The sequence below is a fragment of the Ischnura elegans genome, chromosome 11 (genome assembly GCF_921293095.1).
Source record: "Ischnura elegans chromosome 11, ioIscEleg1.1, whole genome shotgun sequence".
In the NCBI taxonomy this organism is placed as follows: domain Eukaryota; kingdom Metazoa; phylum Arthropoda; class Insecta; order Odonata; family Coenagrionidae; genus Ischnura; species Ischnura elegans.
This window is the reverse complement of record NC_060256.1, coordinates 96543642-96571493: the sequence shown is the minus strand read 5'-3', so window position 1 is coordinate 96571493 and position 27852 is coordinate 96543642. Positions and strand designations below refer to the sequence as shown.

Sequence of the window (27852 nt, the reverse complement as noted above, 5' to 3'; positions counted from 1 at the left end):
CCAGTAAAAAATACATTTACGTGGTACCAGTAGACTATTGTCCCAGTTTTAGAAAAACCTATGTATCTCTCAGTGCTTTTTTCTCAGTAAAATTTATTTTTTCATTGCAATTTTATTGTATACATAGTAACTGAAATTGTAGAAATTCTTATTGCCGTAGAAGATATAAGCGACCATGAATAAATCTACCTTAAGAATGTTCCCAGAATACACCTTTACGAAGTCGGAGTCAGCCATTGCGCAATACGTACACCGTAAAATCTTTAAAACTGTTCACAATTGTTTTTGACACATCCTTCAAGTAATGAATCGATATCATCGTAGCTGTTTGTTATCGTCTTTACTGTTTGTTATTGCCATAGAACGAATCTGTTTACTCGCATTCTGACGTCACAGGCCGTTCTGGTAGCGCGAAAGAATTCGGTGATTTTCGCGAACTTTGAAGCTCTGTAGAAACAAGAATATTGAGAACTATGAAACCACATTTTGCAAACATTTATAACTTTAACTTCCTAATCTATACATGTAAAAAAATAGCATTTTAATTTTATGAGAGCAACCCATTGAAATGAGGGATCGAGCGAGGTTCTCCGCTTGGGTGATTCGGATTGTGTGCGGCAGTGCTTTCTCCTTTGCGCCCACCCGCGCCCCACCCTGTTATCGTGGAGGCCATATTATCCCACGTGCTGCGAACACGGCGGCTGGGGAGGTAGTATCAGTTTGGAGGGGGGGTTGATCCCCAAAGCAGGAGAAGTGTGGGCTGGCGTTTTTGTGCGAGCTCCACGCCACGAGTGGAGTTGGCGGTTGTGGGAATGGGATATAAAAAATCATGGAGTCGTTCCAACGGGGACGATATCGGTGAGGGGAGCAAAATAATCATAATTTATGCTTTTTTATTCGCGCCGTACCGCACCACGCCCACTCCTCCTCCTTCATCTTGCTCGTGAGGAAGGGGAGGGGGGAAGGAGGAATTCTTAGAGATTCTAAGAGGAGAAGGAAGGACCACCTCTTATCTCTTTCTTTCCCTCTTATCCTATTCTTTTCCTCCCTCTTCGCTTATTTTTGCGCATTTGAAATCCGTTCCGAAAAGAAATAAACCCGGATGAATATTGGACGCGCCTTTTGAGCGACTTTCGCTCCGATATCTCACAGTGTGCTCACCACCGACCTCTTTCTCTCTCTCATTCTTAAGGCCAATCTCAGTGTCGCACCGAATTCCTGTCTCAATCTTCGAACGGTTTTGCTCGGAGAAATAATTGAAGAAATTATGATTTTTACGAGCTATGTACGAAGGAAAGCAAATGGCATCAAAAGTGTCTTCAATCTCTAGTATTTTTCTATTCATCATCATCGGTCAACAATCGTAAGGCTTAGTGTTCATCTACATCTACATCTACAAATTACCCTGCGAGCCACCTCTAGGGTGTTTGGCAGGGGGTGATCAATCACCAGCATGCAGCATGCATTTGGACTCCCACATGCACACCACACCGTCCAAGAAACGTCCCGTATAATAACAAACTATACTACTATATGCTGTTAGAAATAGAATATAGAATAGAAATTCAGAAACATGCAGTAAGTTTTACAGAGGTTAGTAGGCTACACTACAAGTCATGCAATCTATTTACGCGTTCTACTGCTGCCGTTATAATCTCTTATTGATCGTGGAAAAAATGACATTCGGAATCTGTCTGTTCTGCAATCTATCTCTCTTATTTTATTTACATGATCCGATCTTCCGTAGTACGTTGGCGTCCGCAAGATATGGTTAACTTCGTCAGAAAATACACTGCTCTTGAATTTATCTAAAAGGTTTAGTCTATTTTTCAATCTACGGTCCGACAGAGATTCCCATCCGAGTTTATCTAAGAGGTCAGTTACACTAACAAGACTATCGTAACGACCTTTCACATACCTGGCAGCTCTTCTTTGCACGCGTTCTAACTCTGTTATTAAGCCTTTTTCATGAGGGTCCCAAACACTGGCAGCGTATTCCAAATGTGGTCGAACGAGGGAAAAGTAGCTAATTTCTCTCACTTTGTCGTCGCACTTTCCTAATATTCTTTTAACAAAACCCATTTTACGATTAGCTTGACCGGTTATTTCTCGAATATGTTTATTCCACGATAGATCATTATTGAGTCTAACCCCTAGATATTTCACAGATTCAACTGCCTTTAACTGCGTGCCCCGAATGACATAGTTACGCTGTAGGGAGTTATTCTTCTTCCAGAAATTCATTACGACGCATTTTTCCAAATTTAATTCTAACTGCCAAGCATCGCACCAAGCTTGGATAGCAGCAAGGTCATTCGTTAGTTCATCTATATCTTTGCTGGAACGAATTTCTCTGTAAACTACAGCGTCGTCTGCAAATAATCGTAACTTACTCTGCACTACTTCGCCAATGTCGTTTATATAAAGAAGGAATAGGAGTGGGCCAATGACACTACCCTGAGGAACGCCAGAAGTCACTCTAACCTCATTGGAGACTGCACCGTCTAATACTACTCTTTGGACGCGGTCGCTCAAAAATTCTCTAATCCAGGAAATGACATCTTCGTCTAGACCATAAGATTTCAGTTTTATCATTAACTCTCCGTGGGATACTTTATCAAATGCCTTTTTGAAATCAAGAAAAATCGCGTCTACTGGAATGTTGTCTTCCCCGGAGACTAAAATATCGTGGGCGAAAAGCGCTAACTGAGTTTCGCACGATCTGCTTTTCCTGAATCCATGTTGAGTTCCCATTAATAAGTTTTGCGCGTCTAGGTGTTTCATTACCGAGCTGACTACGATGTGTTCAAGGACTTTGCAAGAGATGGACGTTAAAGATATCGGCCTGTAATTAGATGGCTGTTCCTTGTCTCCACTTTTAAATATAGGCGTTACATTAGCGATTTTCCAGTCATTAGGTACTTCGTGTTGCTTGATGGATTTACTGAATATTAACTGCAAGTAGGGGGCAAGTTCTGAGGCTAGTTCTTTATATACGCGAGAAGGGATTTCGTCTGGACCAGGTGATTTATTTGGACTAAGCGATTTCAATATATTTTCTATTCCGAGCGTACTAATGTCAATAGCTGGCATCTTATGTAGACAGGGATTGTCATCGGTCTCGGGTGAGTTTTCGGAAGGCTCCGTGAACACGCTCTTAAAGTAGGAATTTAATAAATTGGCTTTATCGTAACTGCTTGTCAACACATCTCCATTGTCGTTTCTCAGCGAACATACGGTAGATCGTTTACCTTGAACTTCCCTAACATATGACCAAAATGCTTTTGGGTTATCCTGTAACTGCTCTACTAGTGTTTTTCTTTTAAAATTCGTGAACGCATTCCTGAACGCTTCCTTCGTGGCGGCTTTAGTCATCCTATATTTTTTAATTATTAGCTCGCGTTCATTAGCGGATAAATCCGTGCTGACTTTTTTCATTTTAGCATGACACGCTCTCTGTCGCCTCAATGATTTTCTCACTTCCGCGTCGTACCATCTCGGTTCGCTGCCTTCTTTTACTATTTTACTAGGGATGTAGCTATTTATTCCCGAAGTTACGAGCGAAAGAAAAGCTTTCCAAGTATTCTCTACATTTAACTTTAATACTGATTCTTGAAACTCGGGGAAAGCATTTTTCATATGACTCTTAAACCCATCAAAATTAGCTCTTTTAAATTAGCTCTGTTCACTGGATACTTAAAGTCTCGTAGTTTAGTCTCGAAATTGAGTCTCTAGACAATGTCTCAAGTGGGAATTGGAGTGAGACCACTCTCGAAGACTTCAATTGTTGCCACGCAATATTCGCAACTCTCATTGCAGACGAAGGCTCCGAATTCGAAATAATTCCGTTCTTTTGAGACTGGTCTCAGAATGCTAATAGCGGCGTAATTTTTGAGTAATTTTTCTTCGATGGACACCTTATAGAGATAAATCTCTTAAACTCGAGTCTCCAAGATGCCGAGATTAGCCTCCAATCGTCTCTCGATCGAGTCTCGTCATTTGATCGCCAGTGGACGTTCACAATGGCTTTGCGCATTCCTCCAATCAATTCTCCTTTTCAGCTCATCTTTTCGCCTCTTAGGACTTCTCCTGTTTCTCGTGCTCCATTGCCTATTCCAGCCAAACCTAACTTTTCCGTTCTTACCATCCAAGTGTCCTACGATTGTCTTCATTAGGCGGTCAACTCTCAAGAATGTCCGAATAAGTTGTTTTTCCTCCTTATTAAAGATTCCATGAGGCTTCTCTTCACTCCAATTTTTCTTAGGGCTTTCTCATACCTCACTAAGTCGACGCGTTTGATTTTCTTTATGCTACTGTTGCACCATATTTCTATTCCTGTGGCGACGCCGATTTCTCTTCTGAGTTCATTCTTTACTGCCTCTTGGAAGGAAGCTACAGGTACTTTTTCTATCATTGAAAACTATTTAGTCTTTGTGCTTTTGCTATTGACCAACTGCATTTTTATCCTGCTTATAGCTTACTTTCATTCGTTTTCCATTTAGCTTTCTCCAAAATTCATTTTTGGAAAGTGTTAATTTATTGTTATTGCAACTTCCTGAAGTAAATAAATAATTTTCTCTGCTCGATAGATGGCTATTATGTCCACGCTCCACCATTATTTCAGTCTCATCAAATCTGGAATCTGTGCTGTGAAATCTCCCTTCCCTTTGGCATAAAGCCCTCTGCTCGTTCCTCTTCGCGGCTATTATCACATCGCTCGCCTAGCCTTCCATAAGCAATGCGTAAAAGGTCAGTTGTGCCGTAGCTTACTCTATCAAAACTCTCCGTGTTTGTTTGCCAGTCCTGTAAAACTCAAAATTGCGAATGTGGCTACTCAAATTAGCTCTTGTGAAAAAGGTTAAGGTTTATAAAATGATATATGTGCACATTTTAATCCGGGACATTTTCCAATTCTCTTCCATTACTTTTGAGTTTAGAATATTCTTTCTCCATTTTATATTTATTTTTAAATTAAACCGTGACATTAGGCAAATTAATGTCTTGGAAAAGACAACCTACCTCTCGTATCATTTTTAAAATGTTAACATTTTACATGTAAATATTTAGAGCGACCAGGTGGATGAATTAAGCATTTCACTGGTTTTCCTCTCCCGTTAATAAATTAATGGGAGCTGTGGCGTTGAGGTTTATTAATTGGATATTCCGTGCGGACTAAAAAATAAATGTCAGTGGTTGTTTAGCGGAACTAGAGAGAGCAAAATATCCCAGAATATTCCATCAAGTCTCTTGCTGTGTGTGTTCATATATTGCGATATTTTATTTTAGATTTATCATTTGATGGACCTTAAAGATGGAACTTAAAATGAGGTATTTTCGTCGTTATTGCATGAGACACAACAATTATCATGGTATCTAAGAATTATTTTTGCGCACGTCTTCCCCTGGTAATTCTCCTTTTTCTCATGACTCGTGCCAATATTCCGCCTGTTCTGCGTTTGGGATCCGTGGCAGCAGGGAAACATCCTATTTTGCCTACAAATGCAAAATCCGCACTTGAAATGTTACTTCTAATATGTAACATGTAATTTCATTACCACAGATGAGAATTTGAATTAGCAATGAATTCTTAAATTATAGCATTTGTCCCACTTATCTTACCCTGCACTTTATTGATTTCATAAAGCTTGGGTGAACCTCAAATACTTGCTGTTTTCAACTCAATTAATTTTTAAAACTCACCGAGTACCATTCAAAAGTCTATTCAATTTTCATCTAGGTATTCGGTAATTGTGTAGTCATATTTAGATACCTCCTAATCTACTTTTCTTCGGTTGATTTTAATGTATTTCACTTTTTCATAAACTTCAACTTAGGATGGTTGAACATGAGCAATTTCGAGGACGAATACCTGAGCGTACTGCCTCACGTGAGCATACGATTGAGAGGCACACACCTGCGTGACCTCATCACGCTTCGTTCAATAGCCGCTCTCTCCATCTTCCGTGATTCTAGTCGCCCCTACGACCAAATTATTTTAACGCCCAGTACGATTTGATCGGAGAAACTGACAGTTATATGTACTTTACTTAAGGAACACGGGGTGTTGCACCGTAAATACCAAATTGCTGGGAATGTAGAGATAGAAAAAGGCAGAGGGTTAGAGTCTTACGGGTAGGAACACGATCAAATTTCTGTGAGACAGAAAACCTACTGTAATATTTGCTAACGTTTAATTAAGATATATTAAAAAGGAGTAGGATGTCTAAAATGAAAGCGTACAATATCTCGACTGGCCTAAGGATATTTTTATAAAGAGTCGGTCTGCATTTTCTTCCCTAACTGTTTCATGGCAATTGGCCTGACATTTGCTTTGATGGTAGGATGGTACGCGCTTTACCTATGCTGATAATTTTATGTCGTTTAGCCCGAAACGGAAAGCCATGTATTTCATTAAATAAGCTAATTACTTCGTGTAAGTGATTCTTGAATGTACAGCAATTGTTGGTTCTTTAAACGGGCCATCCTATCACATAAGGTAAGAAGTTTGAAAATTCCCCGGTTATTAATGGGAATCTTTCCGGGGAACATTTTATGAAGATTGACTTTTTCCGGAAAATATTTTGCATGCAGCAGCAGCACACCGCATTCAAAAGGCAATGAATGAGTTCTGCGTTCATTTCTTCCGCCCATGCTCTGCCTGCCTCGCTCTCAGCCACGATAATCATGCGCCTCGCTCTTCCCCCCTTAACTCAAAGTTAATGCTCATTTTTCTTTCTTTGATTTTTATTCCTCGGCTTCATTTTCTGAATCTTTATGCGTACCTGCCAATAGGAGTTTTCCATTTCCAAAGAGGATCAAATTAATTTTTCTTGAAATGGACTCGCTGGCAGACATAATGAAATGCAGTTTCGAAGGGTGGATGTTCCCTGGGCTCTTGCTCTCCACAACTGGACACTCCTCATGAGGGTAACAAGGAAGAGGAAACGGCAAATGCGATCGCAAGCATATCATGTACAAAGCCGTGTTTTCGCTTCGACGGAGTACTTTTCCGTGACCCGAGAGTTTCTGCTGCATGTCAACTGGGTGCAATCTACGTGTTCAAATGCTCGATGGCCTGACCTCGGGGCAAGAGGATGAGTGTGAGTAAACAGCAGAGGCAGACATCTGGGTGACTCGTGACGAGACATTCGATTTCTTCCGATGGCGGGCGAGAGTGGAGTGGCTGAGCTCCAAGTGATGAGACCCTGGCGAAGGAATTGCTCATTCTGAAAACGAGACCGTCACGTTGACAGCAACTACACTCTCGTGGTGATACCGCCAGGAGGCGAGTGGCGTGGTTCAGAGGCAAGCGAGTCGGTGGTCGTGTTTGTTAAGTTGGTGGCGATCGCAAGCGGATGCACTGGGCGCCTCGTGGTCGCCGTAGCTCCTCAGGACACCACGCCTTACGGCACGAACTGACTGCTTCCGGCGGAGGTGAGCGATTGATATATAGTCTCATCATTTAGAGGGGGTTAGACAGAGGGCTTCTTAACATCCCCTCTCCAAATTATTCGCCCTCAGGTGACCTTTGCTTACAATTGATTGGATTGGATAGAACTGAGTGTTGGGCGAGCGCGCAAGATTGTTTACTCATTATTTAGTAGGAATGGGAGATGAAGGGTTCACATCTTAACCCCCCCAAAATTTTCCCAAAGGCGACCTGTGCTAACAATAAACTGATTACCCCGGGCAAGCGCTTCTAGAGGACCTCTCACTCGCATTCGACTGTTCGTATTCCATGAAATTTATAGCATTTGTTGATGTGTAGGACAGGCCATTTCCGTGATTTACGCACTTAAGATTGGAATTTTAAAATTTAGCATCAATACTTATTAGAATTATCTATTTTAGATACTGCTAAATAGTAGCTTGTTTATGTGCTACAATGGTTGACATGGCATTTTGGTAGCGCAGGTTTTAACCATGCAATCGTCAGGAAATCAAACCGTATGATCGAGAGTTAGTTAGTCTTGCCACTTAGTTATCGCAACTAAAAATTTACGGATATTCAAGACGGATTTTGGATTCATTTTACGGATATTGACATTCAAAGTAATTCACGTGCTAACTGAGTTGATGTGCAATGATTGATTTAATTCATTTTCTAATGAAATTATTCTGCTTTTCAAATTGTCCATACGAATCCACTTAGCTTCTTTTCGGAAGCCGGGAAAATTATCGTTCATGTGGAACTGTTACCTCTGAACTGGATAGAAGTGAGTAGAGAACAAGTTGTGGTCGAGTGTGTGTAATCGTGTCTGTCGTGCTCTTTTTATATGGTAACGAGAAAGGAAAACTTCACCTAGCACCTAGGTTGTAATTTACGGCGGGAGAATAATTTGACAGACTTGGATTTCAGTCATCAACTCAAAACTGCCTCTTTTGCTAACATTCCGGACTCCAATATCAGTTATGGAGTTTTATGCTTAGTGTTTATGATTTGGCCGATCTGTGCGTCACTATATAATGGGCCATACTCGGGTGTAATGCTTTGGTGCCAAGTAAAACTATACATATCCCTCCGATTCTTTAATTATTTTATTAATTCTTTTGTATATTTCATAGTTATCTGTGCTCAGAATTTATGATTGCAAAGGCCGATAATTTCTATTGTCGTGTTTTTGCCGTCACGTTTCAAATGATAGGCTCGACAATATTTCTACCGCTATACACTGATATTGAATACTAGATTATTCAGCTGATATTATTTCTGATTCTAGGCTCACTATTGAGGGCGGGTGATTTCTGCTTTCGTTGAGCTTTGTAATTGGCAACTTTTACATGCGAGCTCTCTAATTCCAACTACTAAGCTCAATGAAAGCCTCAATAATGACAATTTATTTTCTCCATTTCAAATACTTTTCAATGGATTTTAAAAATAGATGAAAGATGAAGGTTACCCCAAAGATGAACACCTGCGTTGGGGTGAGCAAAATTTACCGTGCAAATAGAAATAAAAGAAAAGATTAAAAGCACCAGGTTTATGTCACTGTGACACTACTTGATATTACTAATTGCAAAGCTGTTTCTGGTTTGGTAAACTATGCCATGAGAACTAGGGAAAATTATTTCAATTTCATCCAAGTAGAACAGCAGTATGTTGACTTGTCTCATGATCAACATAGCCTCTTCTTCCATTTGTGCATGAGATGGAAGTGGGTGAAATAGAAAAGTCAACTTGATGACTTAGGACAATAAATGGCGATAAAACCTACGTGGTAGTACTTGCATCGGTTTTACCTTCAAGGTCCTGTATACTTGGGAAAGATCAAATCAAAATAATATGTTCGAGGAAACGGTATTCCAAGAAGTAGAGGGACGAGTGGATGGGTGCGCATTTATCCGTGTATTTCATCGTTTGTGATTTTAGGGGACGGGTCAGAATGTATTGCACTCCAATATTTCAGCAGGATAAACATTCCATTTCCATTGGATCGCATTCCGGATCACTTGAGTGCCATTCTTCTTGCTCTTCCCTATCTTCATATCCTCTCCCCTCCATCTCACCCATTCGCCCTTTTACACGCGCAATAGTTTTCGCTATTTTCTTTTCAGGTGCTCAGTTCCAATCAGCGGGTGTTATTCCAAAATACATTGGCTGAATGGCTGAAATCATTTTATTTTCATTTCGCCTCGTGAGCCTTAGAAGTTTGAAACGTTTTATTTTTTTAATGGTCGCATGCGAGGTTATTTTATTTTTAATCTAATTGTAGGCAATTAACCTTGAATACAGTGACTTGAGAACCCGAGACTATTTAACTGGCCGTATCATGAGGCATTGTTGCGTGATCAAGGCAATCGTCTATGGGAAAGTGGATGGGAAGAAAGACCTCGAATGATTTACATGTAATGTAGGATATAAATGGGAGGAAATACGTCACAATGAAAAGTTTAGTCTACAGGAGAACAGTCTCGAACTTTTTATGATAAACAGTGCTTTTCTCGTAAAAAATTATGAAACTCTGCGTTGTACCAATGCTCCTCCTTGCTTCCATTTTCCCATATCACTTGTAGGGGTCACCTTGCTCCGATGGAATCCTCAGCGGGTCTTCCTTCGCTCCTATTCCTCGGTGGAAAACCATACGACTCCGATAGAAACCGACTGTTGACTGCGGGCGCAGCCATGTTATAACCATATATATATATTATATATATTATAACCTCGTTTCTGTTCCGTCGTGTTCGCATGCAGAAATATTCCACGAAATAATATTCCTTTCCATCTCTCTTTTCTTCTTTGAGTTAATTCACATTTGAAAACAGACAGCAATACAATTCATCCCATCAATGCACTCGTTCACCAGTACTGTTACTACCTTGTAAAATTTTTAGCGTTTGACAAATTGAGGGGCGTGTTTTTTCATTTTTCGAGCAATCGCCTTCTTCTAAAGGTATTCGTGAAGAAAAATCACCAGTTTTAGTCTTTTCTCAGATAAGTTGTGGTACCGATAGAGCTACCGATTCTCGTACATTCCTCACATCGTTTTCGAGTGGTTCTCTGTTGTTCACGCGCCGTTGAGCACTTCCTTCCCTGTTCTGCATGGATATGAACTCTTTTGACGCCAGCAACTTGTGGAAAGCGGGTGGTAACTTGCGCATTTTGCACGTATATAAGTGAAGGTATATATATTTCAATATTGAAGGAGTTGTCATATTCTCTTCAAATTTCTCGTAAATAATTTTTGGCTGCTGTTGGCAAAATGAATGTTTTGTTCCATCTCGATGTTAGAAACCTTTGGCAAATACTTCAGATGGCATAGAAGGACACGAATTTTATTTTTCATGGTGAAAATTTTTCATTCTAAATTTTACAGTGTAATGGCAATATATTTAGATTAAAACAGATGAGATTCCGGAGCGCGTGCTGAACAATGCGGTTTTTTGACGCGGACATTTTGTTAAATTCATTCATGGAATACCTGTCGAATTTCCGGCTCCGAGAGATGGATGGTCGTTTAATTCTTCCCATTTTTCAGTTCGTCGCTTCCGCGATGAGTTTGGCTTGAGTTCGGGGACAGCATAAGGCCATTGAATCGTAGTAAGTAGAGAAAAATAAGTCATGGATTTTTTTTCAACACGAAAGCGCAACGGTGCAATATTCCACGAACTGAGGTTCATTTTCCGGCGATTGCCTTCGCTTTAGGTTATGGGTCTGTGTATTTTTTCCCCTCGGCTCTGATTATTATAAGCCCCACCTTGAATTAAATCCACGCAATGCAGTCAGTGTTCGCTTCGCATTTGACAGACTTTTGTTTTGAAGCAGCCTGTTCCATTTCCTCTTCTTCATCCTCTCGCTTCAATGGCGGAGCGACCTTTGTCGATGGCCCACAATGCCTTGCGCGCGCGGTGCGTGGGAAGAGCATTTAGAAAAATATATGTCGCTCGTCAAAGAGGCGCTACGCTTCCATGGAAGAGCGAAATCGTTTGTTTGCGGAGCGGCTCCCTTTGCCTGCTTTTTATTATTCCAGTTATCCGCTTGCTCGTGTTTTCTTCCGGTTCCATTGCCTTGACCTCCCTGCGACCCTCCCCCCCCCCCCCCCCCGTCTGTTGAGGAAAATAAAACACTCCTTCTTTCCTATATATACATACATACATACTTATCTCCGTGTATGAGAAAGAGAGCCCTGCGTGGGTCGGTCAAGCAGTGGCGAGGGGAGAGGGAGGGAGGGCTCCACGATGTGAAGGGAATCCATTGCTTCTTTCGCTGCACACGCCGCGCCGTCTCGCTTCACTTGTTTTTATGCTTTGATTACATTTCCTTCTTCATCCACTCTCGTGGGCAGACGGCATATGAATCGTACGTGCCTTGTCGTTACTGCTAGTCCGAAAGACCCGTCAGCAGAGACCTCCAAGGCTCGCTTCTCGTACATCCCAAGTGCTCCTACGCAGTAATGCCCCTTAAAATAATAAGTGCCTATCATGGGGAGTGCATAGAGGAGGCCCAATTCCATTCCATTGAAGGCTGATATCTGTTGCCACTTCGGTCGCATTTTAATCGGTTTTCAAAAATGTCCGCGGTGCGGTGATGAGTGCAATGCGATCCACTTTATTACAATACGAGCGTGCTGCGCCCGCTCCCAGCGGGCTTCCCCCGCTCTTTTCAATGCAGGTCCACAGAGGGATAGGCGCGTTTCTAATTTTAAAATGTAGAAAAAAAGGCAGGGTCTTATGTACAAATTTAATTGGAATATTCATGTACAAATTGAGGTCAGAGGACGTCTTTAAACACAATATTGGAAGTAATTACACTATCCTCTGTTAATATTTGTTTAGCCTTTTCCTTAATATTTACAAAAATATTTTGAAAAGATCTTACCCTAGAGAATGCTACATAAAGTTGGCCATGAGAGAATACAGGGTCAGGCAGGAATAAGCCAGCTCTTTGCAAAGTCTGACCCTGAGCCTTGTTAATAGTCATCGCATAGGAAACCTTAATGGGAAATTGTCTGCGAGTCAAATTAAAAGGCATGGTGGGATCCGACGGCGTTAACTGTATTCGTGGGATGAGGACAATCTTGCCGGAATCGATTATTTTTTGTATCGATTTGTTTTCATTTTTTAAAACCAATTTTAGGAAACAATAGCAATATTTAGGAAGTAAGATATGCCGTCGCATGTTCTCTGATAAATTCTGTGCATTTTGGTACCCCATTTGTAGAGTTTGGTTGCGTATAAGTTGAGAAAAAGGTATCTATACAGTAGAAATAATATAGTAGATTTTGCAGTGTAATGTTTATTATTGCATTATTTACGCAAAATTTCAGTGATACGGAAAATCAGGAAACATAATGAAGATACACTTTAGTATGTTCCACAAGAGTTTTTAATACCGACCCAGGTTTCGGCAGTACACACTGTCATTATCAAGGTGAATATACAAAAATTTTACGAGCTTATATATACCTAGGGGAGAGGGGGGTTAAGACAGGGAGGATGTGGTGATGGTGGGAGGGGAAAAGCTAGCGAGGAATAGTTTCCTCAAGGTCAGTGGGTTTACTTGCCGAGTCCAGCAGAACTGATAATAAAGGGGAGGAGTGGGAGGGGTACAAAAGGTCGTTTACCACCCTTACATTTTTGTTTCGACATGCTCTTAAAATTTTGAACTGCTCAAGAAAATCCAACTTTTTACCTTTAAAAGATTGTGGAGGACCTTGACATTGAAATCACTGCTATGGTTGCAGTCTAACAAATGTTTAGCAACGTCTTGTCGAACATACAAAAGTGTATCTTCATTATGTTTCCTGTCAACAAGTTCCATCAAATATCGCCTTCCAACCTTAAGCTAACTACGGAAAATCGTCGATTCTATTTAAATCTTAGACCAAATTGGTTGATTAGGATTAAGGATCATACGTTCTTCATAATTGTACTTTTTGGTGCATTGGAAGTTTCCTTCGTACAATGGCATTGAATAGCATTGAATTTGATAGGTCACACCATCATGTGCTTAAATTTCGGTTAATGCTTTTAATTATGCCATATTTCCCCGCGAAACTCGGATCAATTTGTCCGTCAGCGACACAAGTGGCGAATTTTGTAAACCCATTTAAATGCGCGGTGGTTGACTACACATTTGGAGGCAGACTTGAGGATCCTCTTTTGTAGTATTTGTGGTACCCATACACAATCCATCCTCACCTCATCGCCCCATTTTCCATATCCTATCCCGAATCACCCATTCAGTTTTTATCCATCTTTTTTAAGGAAAATAAATCCTCAGACATTCGATGGCTTCAGGCTCAACTAATTGGAAAATTAATTTAACAAATTTTACAATAACATGCTGTTTATTTTTAGCAGCATTATTTTCCACCTTTAACATCGTGGCCTTCGGCATCAATTCTGACCCCACGAATATGGTTGCTGCTCCTAATCTTTTACCCGCCAATATGATTCCCAAACCACGTGCTAAAAATAATACTATCTACGTGTTGTAAATTGCAGAAATATTTTTCTCCAGGAAATCCATTTTCTACTATTTTTCCGCGTGACTTCCGAGTTGAAATGTACTTCAGTAACAGAAAAGTGAATTTATAGCAAAGCAAATTATCTACTGATTGTGCTTTTCTGGAGTTGAGATGTAGCCGGGATGATGTTTCCTAGTCTGTTTTTTCCATTTTCTCTCTCTGTAATCGTAGAGTAACCACCAAAAGAAAGATTTATTTGCAGAGAGAAATTTAAACGGAGGAGAAAAGAAGAAATTTATCAGAACTTACATTAAGGGTATGCTTCTCTACGGAAGTGAGGAATGGACAATGATGAGAGTGAAGAAATCAGTGGTAGAGGACTTCGAAATGTGGTGCTACAGAGGAATGATGAGGATGGATAGACCGAATAGTTAATGAGGAAGTCCTATGAAGGGTAGGAGAGAAGAGAAGCCTCGTGGAAACCTTCTACGGAAGACGAAACAATCTAACAGGCTGTCTGTATATCTTGAGACATAAAGGCATTTGGACGACATCCGTCGAGGGATAAGTATATGGCAGAAAGTAAAAGTAAGACCTCGAATAAAATACGGAACAGGTAAAGGAGGATGCTAAAGAGGACAGATACGCTGGTGAGGAAATATTAGCCCACGGAAGAGTTGAGTGGAGACCTGCGTCAAACCATTCTTAGGATTATTGGCCAGTGATTATGATGACTTCGTTCTACTCTGTAATCACCATGTCGCGGTTGGATACTTACAATTAGCTCAACGGAAGTAGCTCCGTGCCTGATAGGATTCGTAATGCTAGGATGGCTGTATAGATTGGGAATGATATTTCCGTCTCGAGGAAAAAAGGAATCTATAGCCGGGAAACTGGCCTGCGACGCCGAGGAGTCGAACACTATCTGCACTGGCTCTTGGGTTGTTTCATCCCATCTGCTAATTTCTTTCCCTCCCATCCACCCCACCTCCTCCCTTCCACCTGCAGGCCCTTCCTAGTTTCCCCGCGAGAGGCCCCCAGCGTCAGTCGGCCATTATTTACATCCCATCGTCCGTCTCTGGGGCTCGGAAAAATATAAATCCCATTTTCCAGTCCGATTGCTGGAAAAACACAACTCATGCTGGAATGGATGCGCTTTTGGGACATCGAAGCGGCGAGATCGTGTTTTCAAATCGAACGTCTCCATCGGCTGGGAAATGCTCCGGTTGCCTAGGAATAAGTGACCCACGTCTTCTTGTTTATCTATTCTCTCCAACAATGATCCTCCCTCTCCCTAATGCAATGTTATCTCGGGACCATTCACGTCAATACGAAACTAGTGAACTCGAACGTGTTAAATTGAAAGACCCCTTGCTGTAATAAAGAATGCTTTCAGGATTTATCTTAGGCTGTAAGAGTTAACATGTCATCAAAACTTACTACCGGAAATGTTTCAAAGAAAAGTTTTTATCGTACATCCGGTTTCAATAAACTATATTTTATGAGAATATCTCTGGATGAGGACAAACTGCATGCATTTCATTACTGTTTCATGTTTTGGTATTAATTTTGAGAGCCGTGCATTTATTTCTGAAGATCAATATATGGGTTTTGCAGGTGGAATCCGTATTCTAGAGGAAGTTGTTTATCTAGTCTTTTCTCATGGGTTTGTGTCTTAGAGGAACTCGCATTATAGATGACTAGAATATAAATGCCGATGATCGAATGGCAGTCATGTCTCATGATCTTATTGGATGTTCTCTCTTGTGGAAATGTCAACGGGTAAGTGGGAAAAGTAGCCTCGCCTCTAATATTCCAAGCTTATTTTTCCTACCTCGGCATCAAAATAATTTGTCATTATCATTTGTCATTGATGAAGCACAAAGCACATGTGGAAAATTAAATTAGCTATCTGTCGTGGCTGTCTATGCCTCCACGTGGTCCAGTTAAAGTGTCATTCGGTTGTAAATTGCAGCTGGTATTCTGTATTTCATTCATTTTATAACTCTAAGAAATCGGCCAAAAATTATCGGTTCGAGAAATCATTATTTGTGAAGATAAGATAAATTGAGTTGTATAACTCCTAGAGGCTATTAGTGGAGATGTTGTATTCTAGAGGATAAAAGTGAAAGAGATTATTGAGGTTGAGGGTGTGACCAATTTGTTGGCCTCATATTCTACAATGCTTCGAAAAAAAAATTCTTTCCTATCCTGATATATATCATGGTTGTGCTTCACAGAAAAGGTATCTTGTCTTCTGGCATTATTTCCAAATTTAATGCCCAAATTGTTAATAATTACGAATCGAGCCATTCACCCGCAGGACAACCCGGAAAGAGGTTCCGTAAATTATTTACCTAGCAAACGTCAAATCTTTTATTTGTAATCCTTTTGCATTTTATTTAAAAATAGTTATCCTTGTTTATTAATATGCATAGTCCTTCATATACTGGATAGAAGTTTTTGACACATATTTGACGCATGAATGACGAATGTCTTTGTTTGTTTTTTTTCGCAGTGCCGCCAGAGCGACCAGTAATCTTCGACGCAAAGCGAAGAGACCGCGCGAAGGTGCTGGAGCCGTACAACGAAGGAAGTGACGTCAACCTCATTTGCGAAGTGAACGGAGGTAAGCCTTCCTTCCCCTCTACTTGCGATTCGCTCTCTGGCCTTCACTTTATGGAACTAGCGAGGGTGCACTCTGTCTTTTGCGTGCGTTTAGATTGCCAGGCAAACCATTTAATCCTGACGTGGATAGCATAGAAGAATTTTACCTTTATGCTGACTGACCAAGGGTCGTGTGTCATTTTTGACCTGTAATTTTAGTAACTTTGCATCGAGCAATATTCATGAAAATTGGCACACTTATGGGGAAAGGACTTAAGTTTCGTTGAGTGTAAGCAAAATTTTACAATTTTGACCATTGGCCTCACAATGTGGGACCAAACACAAAATTTGAATTTGCCTTATGGGGTTTCAATGTTTAAAAAATCGAGATAGAAAAAGTCTGAATTTCATTGACCTAGCTGTCAATTCTCAGGTTTTCGGACCCGATAAACCCGAAAATAACACTTTTATTTACGAAAATGCAACCGTTGACCCAGTAAGGTCACCGTCAAGGTCATAAGGGTGGCAAAAAGATTAGCATACCAACAAAGTTGTCGATCCATGGGTTTCATAGGGTGCCCAAGTCATTGGTATTGTTCAAATACCCGTATTATTCTCTAATTGACCTCCGAGGTTAATGTTGAGGTCAAAGGTCATAGAGGTAAACGTCCGGCCATCGTGACCACCAAGGTGTCGAACCAAAGGTTTTGAAGGGTGCGAAAGTCGGTTTTTCAGTTCATAGATCCGTATTGTTGATTTTTTGACCACCGAGGTCTCACTGGGGGTCAAAGGTCATAGAGTTATACGTCAGGCTATCATGTCAACCAACGAGTCGTACCATAGCTTTTGAAGGATGCGAAAGTCAGTTAGGCAGTTCATTGATCCATATAACAAATTTTTTTGACCTCCGAAAGTCATAATGGGGGTCAATATATATATTCTAATTGATATTGCAAGTTTAATATTTTTATTACTTTTCCAGAAAAAGTAGTTCGCACCCAAGATCTGTGGGAAGGGCTTGCGGAGTGTTACCGCTTCGTGTTTTAGGCAATTCTGTATGCATATATAGGAACAGCGAGAATTTTAAAATCATTTCTGGATGGGTTTAATGGAATTTCTTCCGGGAATGAAGTTTCAAGGTCCAATTCCATTGGTTAGTATGTTTTGATTTCCGTATCGTGCACGGCATGATTTCAATTGTTTTTTTTAATGGGGATGTAAGTTAATTAATTGTCATTTACTATTTTCAAAATAATTTCTCGTAAATTAAACAGTGCAACCTTTGATTTCACCGATGTCTTTCTGCCACCGATTCTATAGTAGGAAAAAAGTTTCTGTTTAATTTTAGAAATTCTGCTTCCACAGAACTCATCATTTAATTTAATTGGACGCATTTTTTTCCTTTCGGATGCATTCGAACAATATGAATGAAACATTTATCATGAAAGTCTACTGAGTGTTAAATTTATAATATTCGTGGCTAACTATTTAATTATTTATAAAATCTAGCACTTCTTTGTAACAATTGTTGATAAAATCCAGTTCATAGAGCCTCAGCGGAAATGGGATATTAACCAAGGGATGTATCTGTGATTATTCAATAAATTTTGCTCAAGTCAGAGTCTTACATGCAAAATCATCGAATCAGTGAGCAAGTTCAACAAGTTGTTCAACGCAGATATCGTGGGAATTGGATTAATGCGGTAGTTATAGTCTTGGCTTCCCACCATGTGAACCGGGTTCAAATTCCTTACGTGGCAAAGTCGTGCGCATGTAGGTGCCCTTGCGTTTGAATTTCCGAATTTAACGGCTCACGAAGCCTTTTGGCCGCAGCGCCGGGATATGAAGACCGAAGCCGAAGCGCCTCTAGTGAGAGAAAGGGTAGAAAAGGCAACTCCCCTCCCAACTTCGCCCGCGACGACTCCGAGGAGAAATTTGATACTCAGGATAAAATTGATACGGGTCCCTGGAGCAGGGGTCGCAGTCGGAATTGATACGTGACACCTAAGTGGTGGCGAGCCAATTAAAAATATTAGAACCCGACTTATGAGGGCCGTGTTCCTGTCTGTATTGTAAGTATGTGTGGTTTAGAAGCCCTTGAAGGCCCTTTTTAAATTTTTTTCTTCCACTGATCCTAACCCTTTCATAACAAGGATAAAGCTGGTAGCCACAGAGCTTGGCAGTCTAGCGAATAATTTTGTATAGAAATTTTGTTAAATTGCAATCAACAGTCGGGGAAATAACTTCTTCTGGCTTCAGTTCATTTTGAACTGTAGGTATTTTTCCCCATTTCTGTAATATCCGTTTCCCTCTGGTGGGGGTGGTCGAAGTCATTTCCGTGATTATCTTCGCTGCTGCATCATTCCCTTACTAGCACAGAGTAGATGTGGCTAGCGATAGCTCAGCTGCTAATGCTTACTCAAATCAGTCACTTTTCTGCTCTTATTGTTAGACCTATCGCTAGACCTCTTAAAGTCTATCATAGGCCTTTCTTTGCTGCTTTGCCCAGAAAAAACAGGAACAATATAGCGATAGTGATATAACATCGCCTTGAAGGAAAGTAAAGCCGATACGAATACGTTAAACAATAATAGGTTACAACCTGAGCAAGGAGTTTCAAGGAGATTATTATGCATGTGAGCTGGGTATATCCTTCTCTAACCAATATCTATGTTTTTTTTTCAAACATGTCGCTGATTCTCTTGTAACCGTCCCATTTCTGGAAATACGTATTGAAAAAGTATTTGTTCATGACATTCTGCACTATTTCCTTCGTCTTCACTTCTTGCTCCGATTGAAACTTATTGAGAAGATATTGAACGGCAAATACGTTTTGAGGAGAACGAATTTCCACTTCTATTAGCAATAACGTAATGTATTTCTTTTCGTGTTACCTTCATGCGCTCAACTTTTTCTTATCAGAAATATCAACTGTATGAATCACCGAAGAAGAAAATCAAAATTAGAATAAAATTCTCTGCATAATACAACACACAAAATCAGTGAGATATTTATCTTGGAAAACATTTTTATCATTGCGAGATATCCTCCAGTGGTGGTAGTTCGTCCTCAATGCTGAAATCTCACGCTCTAGGGAAAATAAACCTTGGTTCTTCGCTTCCGTAACACAAGATCTGAGATCCTTTGACCCTTACTTGTAAAAGCTGACTAATTTCCTCGGTAAAATCGTGAAAGAAATGTTTTTCACTCAATTGGGAAGAAGCATTTGTGGAAATCCCTGTGCGAGCCACTACCCGTATGGAAGAGAAACGATCCTCTAAATGGCAAAAAACTCTTCAAAATACGAGGCAATAAAACAATAGGCGGCATTTCTACAAACGGACAGCTATGCTTTCAATACCAAACTTCTTAATCGCTAGATATAAATCACAAGAATGAGGTATGGTTTACGGACACAATAGGGGTTAACGCGGTAGGCAGGGTAGTGCCTGCCGCCACTCTAGAGCCCTTTACAATGTTTGAGCTGATGGGAGCATTGAAAGACCTAGGAGAATGTGGTTAGCAAAATGCAGGTGCATTGCGGTAAGATATGGGTTCTCCAAGAATAAAAAACTATTTCCTTGCAGCCGCGCCCTTTCCGAGACAAGAGTCTGACATGCCAGCGCAATCGTTGAGTCCGTAATATATACCTCATGAATAAAATAGTAAAAAATCCAAAGATAACACCTCTATGGAATTTATAATGTATGAAAGTGTAGAAATCTGTAATGTCATCTTATCTTTAGCGAAATATCAATACCTCAACTATAACTAAGGCTGAACAAATTTTCGCATCTAATCACCGCGTCGGGTGGTTGGTCACTCACGCATATGACTTGATAGGAGAGGTGGGGTGGCAGGTTGGTGCAAGATTTCTCTTTTGAGAATAAATCAAGCTGCGAAGAAAACGTGCGACCGGCCGGCTGGCAGTGTTGCTGTTGAGGGGAGGGCCTGCGCGCTGTGGAGGGGAGGGCCAGGAGAGGTGGCAAAGAAGTGAAGAATGACTCGCGGATGAAGGAAAGGTGTTTAGGATTACTCGAAACGACTGCGCGTTATCGAAAAAAAGGTCTCACAATTCCCCAAATTGTAGCTTTGATTTACAACGTGTGGTATGTGTAGCCTTTGCTTGTAGTTGAAGGATTATATTTTGCTTTGGTCGGTTAAATTTTCTTTACGTGATTTTGCGCCGTAGTGATGGTCATTGAAAAAAGTCGAAATTCGTGAAATTAAGCAACAAGTATCTCCTCTAGGAAACCTGGTAAAAGACCCGTCTTCGTCTCAAGGCACAGATTTGACCTTTATTACTATTCTGAGTCAAGAAACCGATATGTAACTATGACGAGCGAAGCACAAACTGGTTAATAGAAAGGGTCTGCATCGCCTTCCGCGACCGTGCTAGGGCGCCCCCTTAAGTGTAGGCTAATGATGACGCCGGGTTTCTCTGCAGCCTTCCTTCTCTCCCTCTCTCACGACCTCCGCTGTCCATCTCCTCCAACGAATGCCTGCCTACCTAGGCACCAATAGGCTCACTCTCACCCTGAACTATGTAGCTATACTCGCTTTGCTCGCTGGGGGGGCTCTGCCCCCCCTAGGCCCCCCCGAAAAAGGCCTGCGGCCTGTTATACTCACTGTGGGAGGTCTTACACGTTTTGTTTGCTACTTGTTACTTAAGGATCGTTTACTTTTAAGCTGGCTAGCTTAGGTATAGGCAATATTTCCACTTTCACGTAAAACGAGCGCATGGTACGTAGGCTACAATATGAATGTAAATATTTAAAGAGAAACGTTTTTCTGAGGGGCTAAAAAAGTAACATAAATTTCTACGAGTTTCTCTAACTTATTCAATTCAAATACAAAAAACGTTGAGACCACGTTCCACTGTAACACCCAATGCATACGTAATATCATAGCATAACGACTTCACGCATTACAATGAAAAACACGTTTATTAATTATTTTCAACAAAACTCAACCAAATTCTTGATATACGAATAAGATGTAACAGCAGTTCCCCTTCGTAAGCGAATTACGTTGGGACTGAATATCAATATCTAGAACAAATGCGCCTTAGCATGAATTGGGGCTAGTATGACGAATTTTATCGAAATATAATTTATCCTGATCGCGAATGATTTCACTTCAGAAATACCTCTATTTAAAGTTTTAATGAATCGGGATACACATATATCTCAGCTTTAATATCCAACGCAATGCGCAATAAATCTGGCGAGTGACGGATCACAGCCTTTGGTGTACAAGACATTGTGAATGTCAAGATTTCGATAATTTTCACAGATGAATAACTTAGTCACTCATGGAAACGCGATTTTCGCAAGACAAATGATTGAATAAGAAATACCTTTATTTACACTTATCTTCCATATTGTATTATTCACTGCCTATTCACTCCTGCAGCTCACGGATAGCATTGTAAATTAAAAAGGACAATAACGGAAAAAAGAACGTAAACAAAAATAAAAAGTAATCACCATCACAAAAAATGAAAATATAATCATTTTCCCTACCTATATTATGTAAGACTTGTTTTTAAGTCTTTCTACTACAATCGTGTATCGCCAACAAGATACGAACTATAGTCAACAGCGCGAATCATATTTATAAAATGGCATTTAGTGCACTTGTTAACTTTGAAATTAATAACCACCGCACTTTCGATGTAATATACCAAAAACAACAACTAATTTCCTACCTTATATTTCTCCGCTTTCCATTTGAATGCGCTTTGATTTAAACAGATGTCTGTTTTTGCGGAAAGAAGACGGAAAGAAATAGACACTTCAAATATTATTTTCCTCATTTCCTTCCTTATATTTATCAGTTTTTCGTTTTAATTCCTTTATCTTCTTTCCCAATTTAGCTCCTCTTGTTTGCATAAACAAATATGTTGCTATGATTGTTCGTTTGTATGACTGCCGCGCCGTCATTGGAATTTGGTGGCCATTTTTTGAACTAATCCCCATACTCAATTTTATATGAATAGACAGATAAATAATTGTAAATTTAGAGTTTTCATAATTTTTCCTGGGCTTTCAGACAATTTTAGAGGGGTCTTCATTAGACTTTTTGCCGTATCTCGTCTCGTTCACCCCAAACATTTGTATGAGTGAGTGAATGAATGAGTGGTCGTAAGTGGTCTTTATGGTAGATAGATTAGCATAAGGCAGGTGGCAATTAGTGCAAAAGCTTGGGTGGCTTCATTCAGCAAACAACAAAAGACAAAACCACTGGTAATATGATAATCATAGACAAATATACAAGTTTTAACATTGATGGTACATAAAAATACATTTTTGAATTTATTTATAAAACGACAGCCATTTATTCCGGGAAGCGCGCCGCTGAGTGAATTTTGTCCGTGGAGGGAAACACCCGTCTTACTTCACGTACGGCAGTGTTCAGTTCCCGTCAATTGTTCACGATGAGCATTGTTTCACAGTCTTAATAAGCAGACGTGAGATCAAGAAAGACTCGAAGAAGGATATCATGGGGGAAGTGAAGGAATGGACTCGTGACTGAAATGAATGTTGTCAATCGTAGGAATTAATAATAATAATAATGATGTCGTTTATTTTCGTAGGCCATGAGAAAATAAAAGTACTGCTTTCTACATTTCCAACTTGGTAGTTAAATAGAAGTAAAAAAGTAAATAAATATAATTACAGACAAACGCAACCAGTGGAGATCGCCAAGAGCATGAAGAAAAACAATACAATATTATCAAAAAAAAATAAAAATCGCACTTAGATATAACATACTAATTACAAGAATTTAAGGTGATAATACGTTATGAAAATTATGTCAAACAAACATTTTTTTAAAGAAACTATAACATTAGGATAACACTTTGATTTAGCACAATTCTAAATTTAGTTGACCATTTATTCACATGTGTATCAGTAAAAATAACAATAACAATAGTAATAAGATTTAGGCTAAACATGGATATAAACAAAAGAAATTCAACTTGAGGTTGAGGAGGCATTCTTCAGAAACCCATGCGTGCTATGTTTAAACCTATTGATATTTGAACTGTTTCTTATTTGGGCTGGGAGAGAGTTCCATGGAATTGAGCCGATTGTCCGAACGGATCTTCGAGAGTGGATTCGAGGCATTCAGAGTCCGCCCTCTCGCGATGCCTCTTCTCCGCTCCCTCCTCCTCTTCTTCCGCGTCGCGAGAGTTCGCCGCTCTCAGAAGCATCGCACTTCACACGTTGTAGTTATTTCAAACAGCACTTCGTCACTCGCGGTGGTTGGAGCAAATGAAGGGCGGCTCTGCGTCCTCAGCATCCGTCACGCTCGCTCGCAAGAAGGGCAAAAAAGGAAGCGAGGAAAGCAAGTGACTCGTGAGTGGAAACAAGACACCGCTCTTGCTCGACTCAGTCAGGCACGGGTCGAGGAGAAGGGAAAAGAGAATAGGATTAGTGATCGTCCCTTCTTCCCTCTCATCCAAAACACTGCTGCATGACGGGAAGAGAGACCCGTGGAAGGAGATCTTATCGGCTGGGTTGCCGCAGGCGGAGGGAGCCTCAGTCGAGATGTTTAATAGGTACAGCAGACCTCATCCCTCACTGTAACGTAGACAGCGGCCCATGCGAAGCGCGGGAAATTCCAATGGTATTTTTACGGGAGAGTTACAAACATTTAAATTTTACAATTTTTATCACGCCTCATTTTAACTGGCGATTCAAATTTATTTAAAATGCCTATGCCCTGCAGAAAGCAATAGTTACAGCAAACAGTAAAAGGTTTCAACGATCCCAACGGTTTCTTGCGACAGAGATCGGCAAGCATAGATAATGTCACACACATATTTACATCTCCTTGATGGATTTTTTTTCACCAATGCATTGAGTCATTATTGCTTCCTTAGGAAAAAAATAAACAGAGAAACGGTTAATAAAAAATGTAGTGACTGACCCGTTTCTTTAAACGACATGATTATGTATACAATTAAGATGCTATAAAACGATATGCATGAGCCGTAAGTCGTCCATGCTGAACAACTTTGTATGCTTTATTACACAGTACTGTTTTACGGTACCAACCAAATCAAATGAAATTACGAAAGAGAAGTTCCATGGTATACCACATAGACTAAAACTGATTCCAAGCATATGATAATCGAATAAACATGGAATGCGTCTTGGAAGCTGCTGCCCTGGATACGCTCTTCTTCTTCTCCACGGACGCAAAAGAAAATCAAAGATACGAATGTTCACTTTTCTAGATGAATGTAGTTGAACTTTCGACGCTCGTATTTTACCAGAGTTAATCCTGGTTTAATCTTCGAAGCAGTAGCTCGAGGACGACATCACGCTTTTGCCATCGTCACAAAAATGTTCTGGGAGTGCCTCTTATGCGCTTTCTCACATCAGGAGTGGAAAAAATTGAGAATTGGGTCGAGAGAGAGGAATTAAATGAAATGGAATTATGGCTTGAGATTGATTCCTCTTAATGGTCTCCTTTTCTATTTTTCATTATTGTGGATTGCGATTGAGTTTGAAAAATAAAGAGTCTCGTTTTTTTCCGATTCGTCGCCTACTTGTCAATGGCATTTAGTGGCGAAATATCCACGGGTTTACCCCTTTCGCTGAAAAGTTGATGATGACGTCACCGACCCTTGTTCACCGCTTCCTCATTACCTCTTGTCCTCTCGAAGCGCGTCTGTCTCTTGCCATTCCTCGTTGACACCCCATTCAGCGATTAAGACCTTCGGCCAAAGATTGAGTCTCTCGGAACGACCTGAAGCTAGTAGCGAAGATGGCGACCAATGAACAGTAAGATTTTTGTCTTTTACGGTTTGCAAAGATGGAATCTGTAGTTATTGGGCAACGTGTGTTCCATACTAAGTTCGGTTGTGATTCTGCAGGTGATAATAAAATCCGTGCCTCCACTGTAAGCTGACCATTCCGAATTAATGAAACATGATTGACGCGGCCATTGCAACAATTTCTCGAGAGCCGTTTGGGGGGAACTCGCATTTCGCCTTGATGTGTGCCATATGACAAATAGAGCACATGTTGAACATTTGTAGGCTATCATAGAAAACTGTTTGAGTAGCTCTTTCATTTGCTGTATGATTTATAGCTGTAAGCTAAGTGTGCTAAATGTTACAAAACGTTAAAACTCCGATATTAATTTAGAAACACCCGGTACATCGCAAACACAGTATCCATGATTGACCCAATGCTTCCTTGACATATTAGGTTAAATTTGATATTGGCTCGATTCTCGATGATAGGCGCCAGTCGATGTGGACCGACAAAATGAGAGATGTGAGGACATGGGTACTAGGGGAAGCAGAGGAGAGAGCACTCTCTCTATCTCTCTTGTCTATCTGCGTCTGTCTGCCTGCTTCAATCTCGGTCGTTGGAGGGGAGTTGGGGAGTGGGATGAGGGATTCATAAGGTAGCCGCCTGTATTTGTTCCTGCCTCACGCATCAAGGAGCCCGTTTCATTTCCTGTGGGCCTCTCCGTGTTTGAGAGGGGGCGCAACATGGGGGTGCCTTGTGTTTCTGTTCGCCTGCACCACGACCCCCACGGCCATCTACGCACCAAGTGGAGAAGGTGCTCATCTCCCTAAGACCGGTTTTCACTGATTTGGGAGAACTTCGCATGAGGCTGCGCGCTACGCGTGGATTCCTCGTGGAATTGGGAATGGATACCTTGAGCGCAACACGGAGAACCTCACGTCAGATGCTCACTATATTTCCAGGTCCTACAGAAACGGTAAATAAGGAGAGATATCTTATCCAAAGTATATATATGGGGATTCGTTTTTCCCCCGAGCCGTAAAGGAATTCAACAAATGTTAGGCGGAACTTTGCACGGGCATATCCTTTTCATATAATATAATGTCCGAAGACCCCTGCCAAACACCTATCGAGGCGTTTGACGAGGTTTTGTGACGATGAAGATAAATGTTATATTGCACAGATGATTATCCAGCCGGTCTAAGGATGTATCGACATTTAAGCCAAGTTTAATCGCGATTGCTCGAATCAAGTTTCAATATAAAAACACTTTTTTAAATACAAGCATAGGTATGACTGTTATATGGTCTTTTCCTGGCGCGCCATATCAAATAACCTGTATTAGTAATTAATATCGCGAGATATACGATGGAAAGATGAAATTATTTAATGATAATTTTATTATGCTCGACAGGGAAGTCAAATCCGATCTTATGCGTTTGAAATATATTCGTATAATATGTAAAGTCACTATTTTTAACTCAAAAATATTACTTATCAATAATCCATGGAATTTATAAGAATATTCTCCGCAATAATGAGATAATTTTTACTCCAACTGATTTGGCAACATTGCAGTAGAAGACTACTTCCGTTGCCAATACTTCCGTGTGTACACTTGTTGCTACTGATTATTTACGGTGAGCTGCGTTACCACCGTGCGGATTCTCATAGTAAAAGATACTACAGATCACCATAACAGCTGTTGAAATAAGTCCAACATTCATTGACTGATATCAGCAAAAGAGAGGTTTGGGGATCTTTAAATATTTATTCAGCTACCAATGGGATGCTATTGTAAAGGATTGAAAAACTGGGGTTGCAGGTTGCGGGTTGTATAATTGTAAATGTAGATAAAAAAGAACCGAAACGAACGTCGCTTAAAGCCAGCTAAAATATTTCTCCTGCAGTAAGTGTAGAAATAGTTAATATCTAAAATAAGGATGGGATTTTATTTTTGGTGAAATTACGCATAATATCTCCGTAATTCCCTAGATCTACATGATTTAATGAATTTTTTGTATGAAATAGCATCATGTACGAAAGATTGTATCATAAATTAATCGCATTTGATTTCAAACGCAATTTAATGCAACACTAATCGCAATGCTAAACGTAGTGATATTCATGTTTACATGAGTAGGTAGAATATCTTCAGTTCCGTGAGTGCTGAAAAAACGAATGAAATGTCAATGACTTCCACATTTCGTGCTAACCTCCTTCGATGTGTTTACTATAGTCGCCGCACGCGTCTCTGAAGAGCAGAGCGATCCAAGGAGAAAGAAGCTGCCTCGAGACGAGGAATGTTTCCACCCAAATTTATATTCGCGGTTATGTGGTCTATGTAATTCATAAATATGAAATGCCCCACGATTTTGGATATTACACGCACTATAATTGTAAATATTGAGAATGGAAGGACCGCTCTCACCTACTTGCCGATCTTTTAGACATAATAGAAGGACAAATTATGTCTCACAGCATGATTTAAATTCTTAAAACAATTAATTTCTATCGAATAGCTTATATGGGTCTAAATATTGTTACATGTGATTAGTCTCCGC

General features: G+C 40.3%; 1 protein-coding gene across 1 annotated transcript in view; it reads left to right on the top strand.

Annotated features, from left to right (window-relative positions):
- The window catches only part of LOC124167671 (B-cell receptor CD22-like), a 773246-nt gene that overhangs the window by 605760 nt on the left and 139634 nt on the right, over window positions 1-27852 (top strand). The window contains exon 4 of the mRNA XM_046545655.1: window positions 16426-16536. Coding sequence (XP_046401611.1) covers window positions 16426-16536 — 111 coding nt within the window. The remainder of the gene's footprint in view (window positions 1-16425; window positions 16537-27852) is intronic.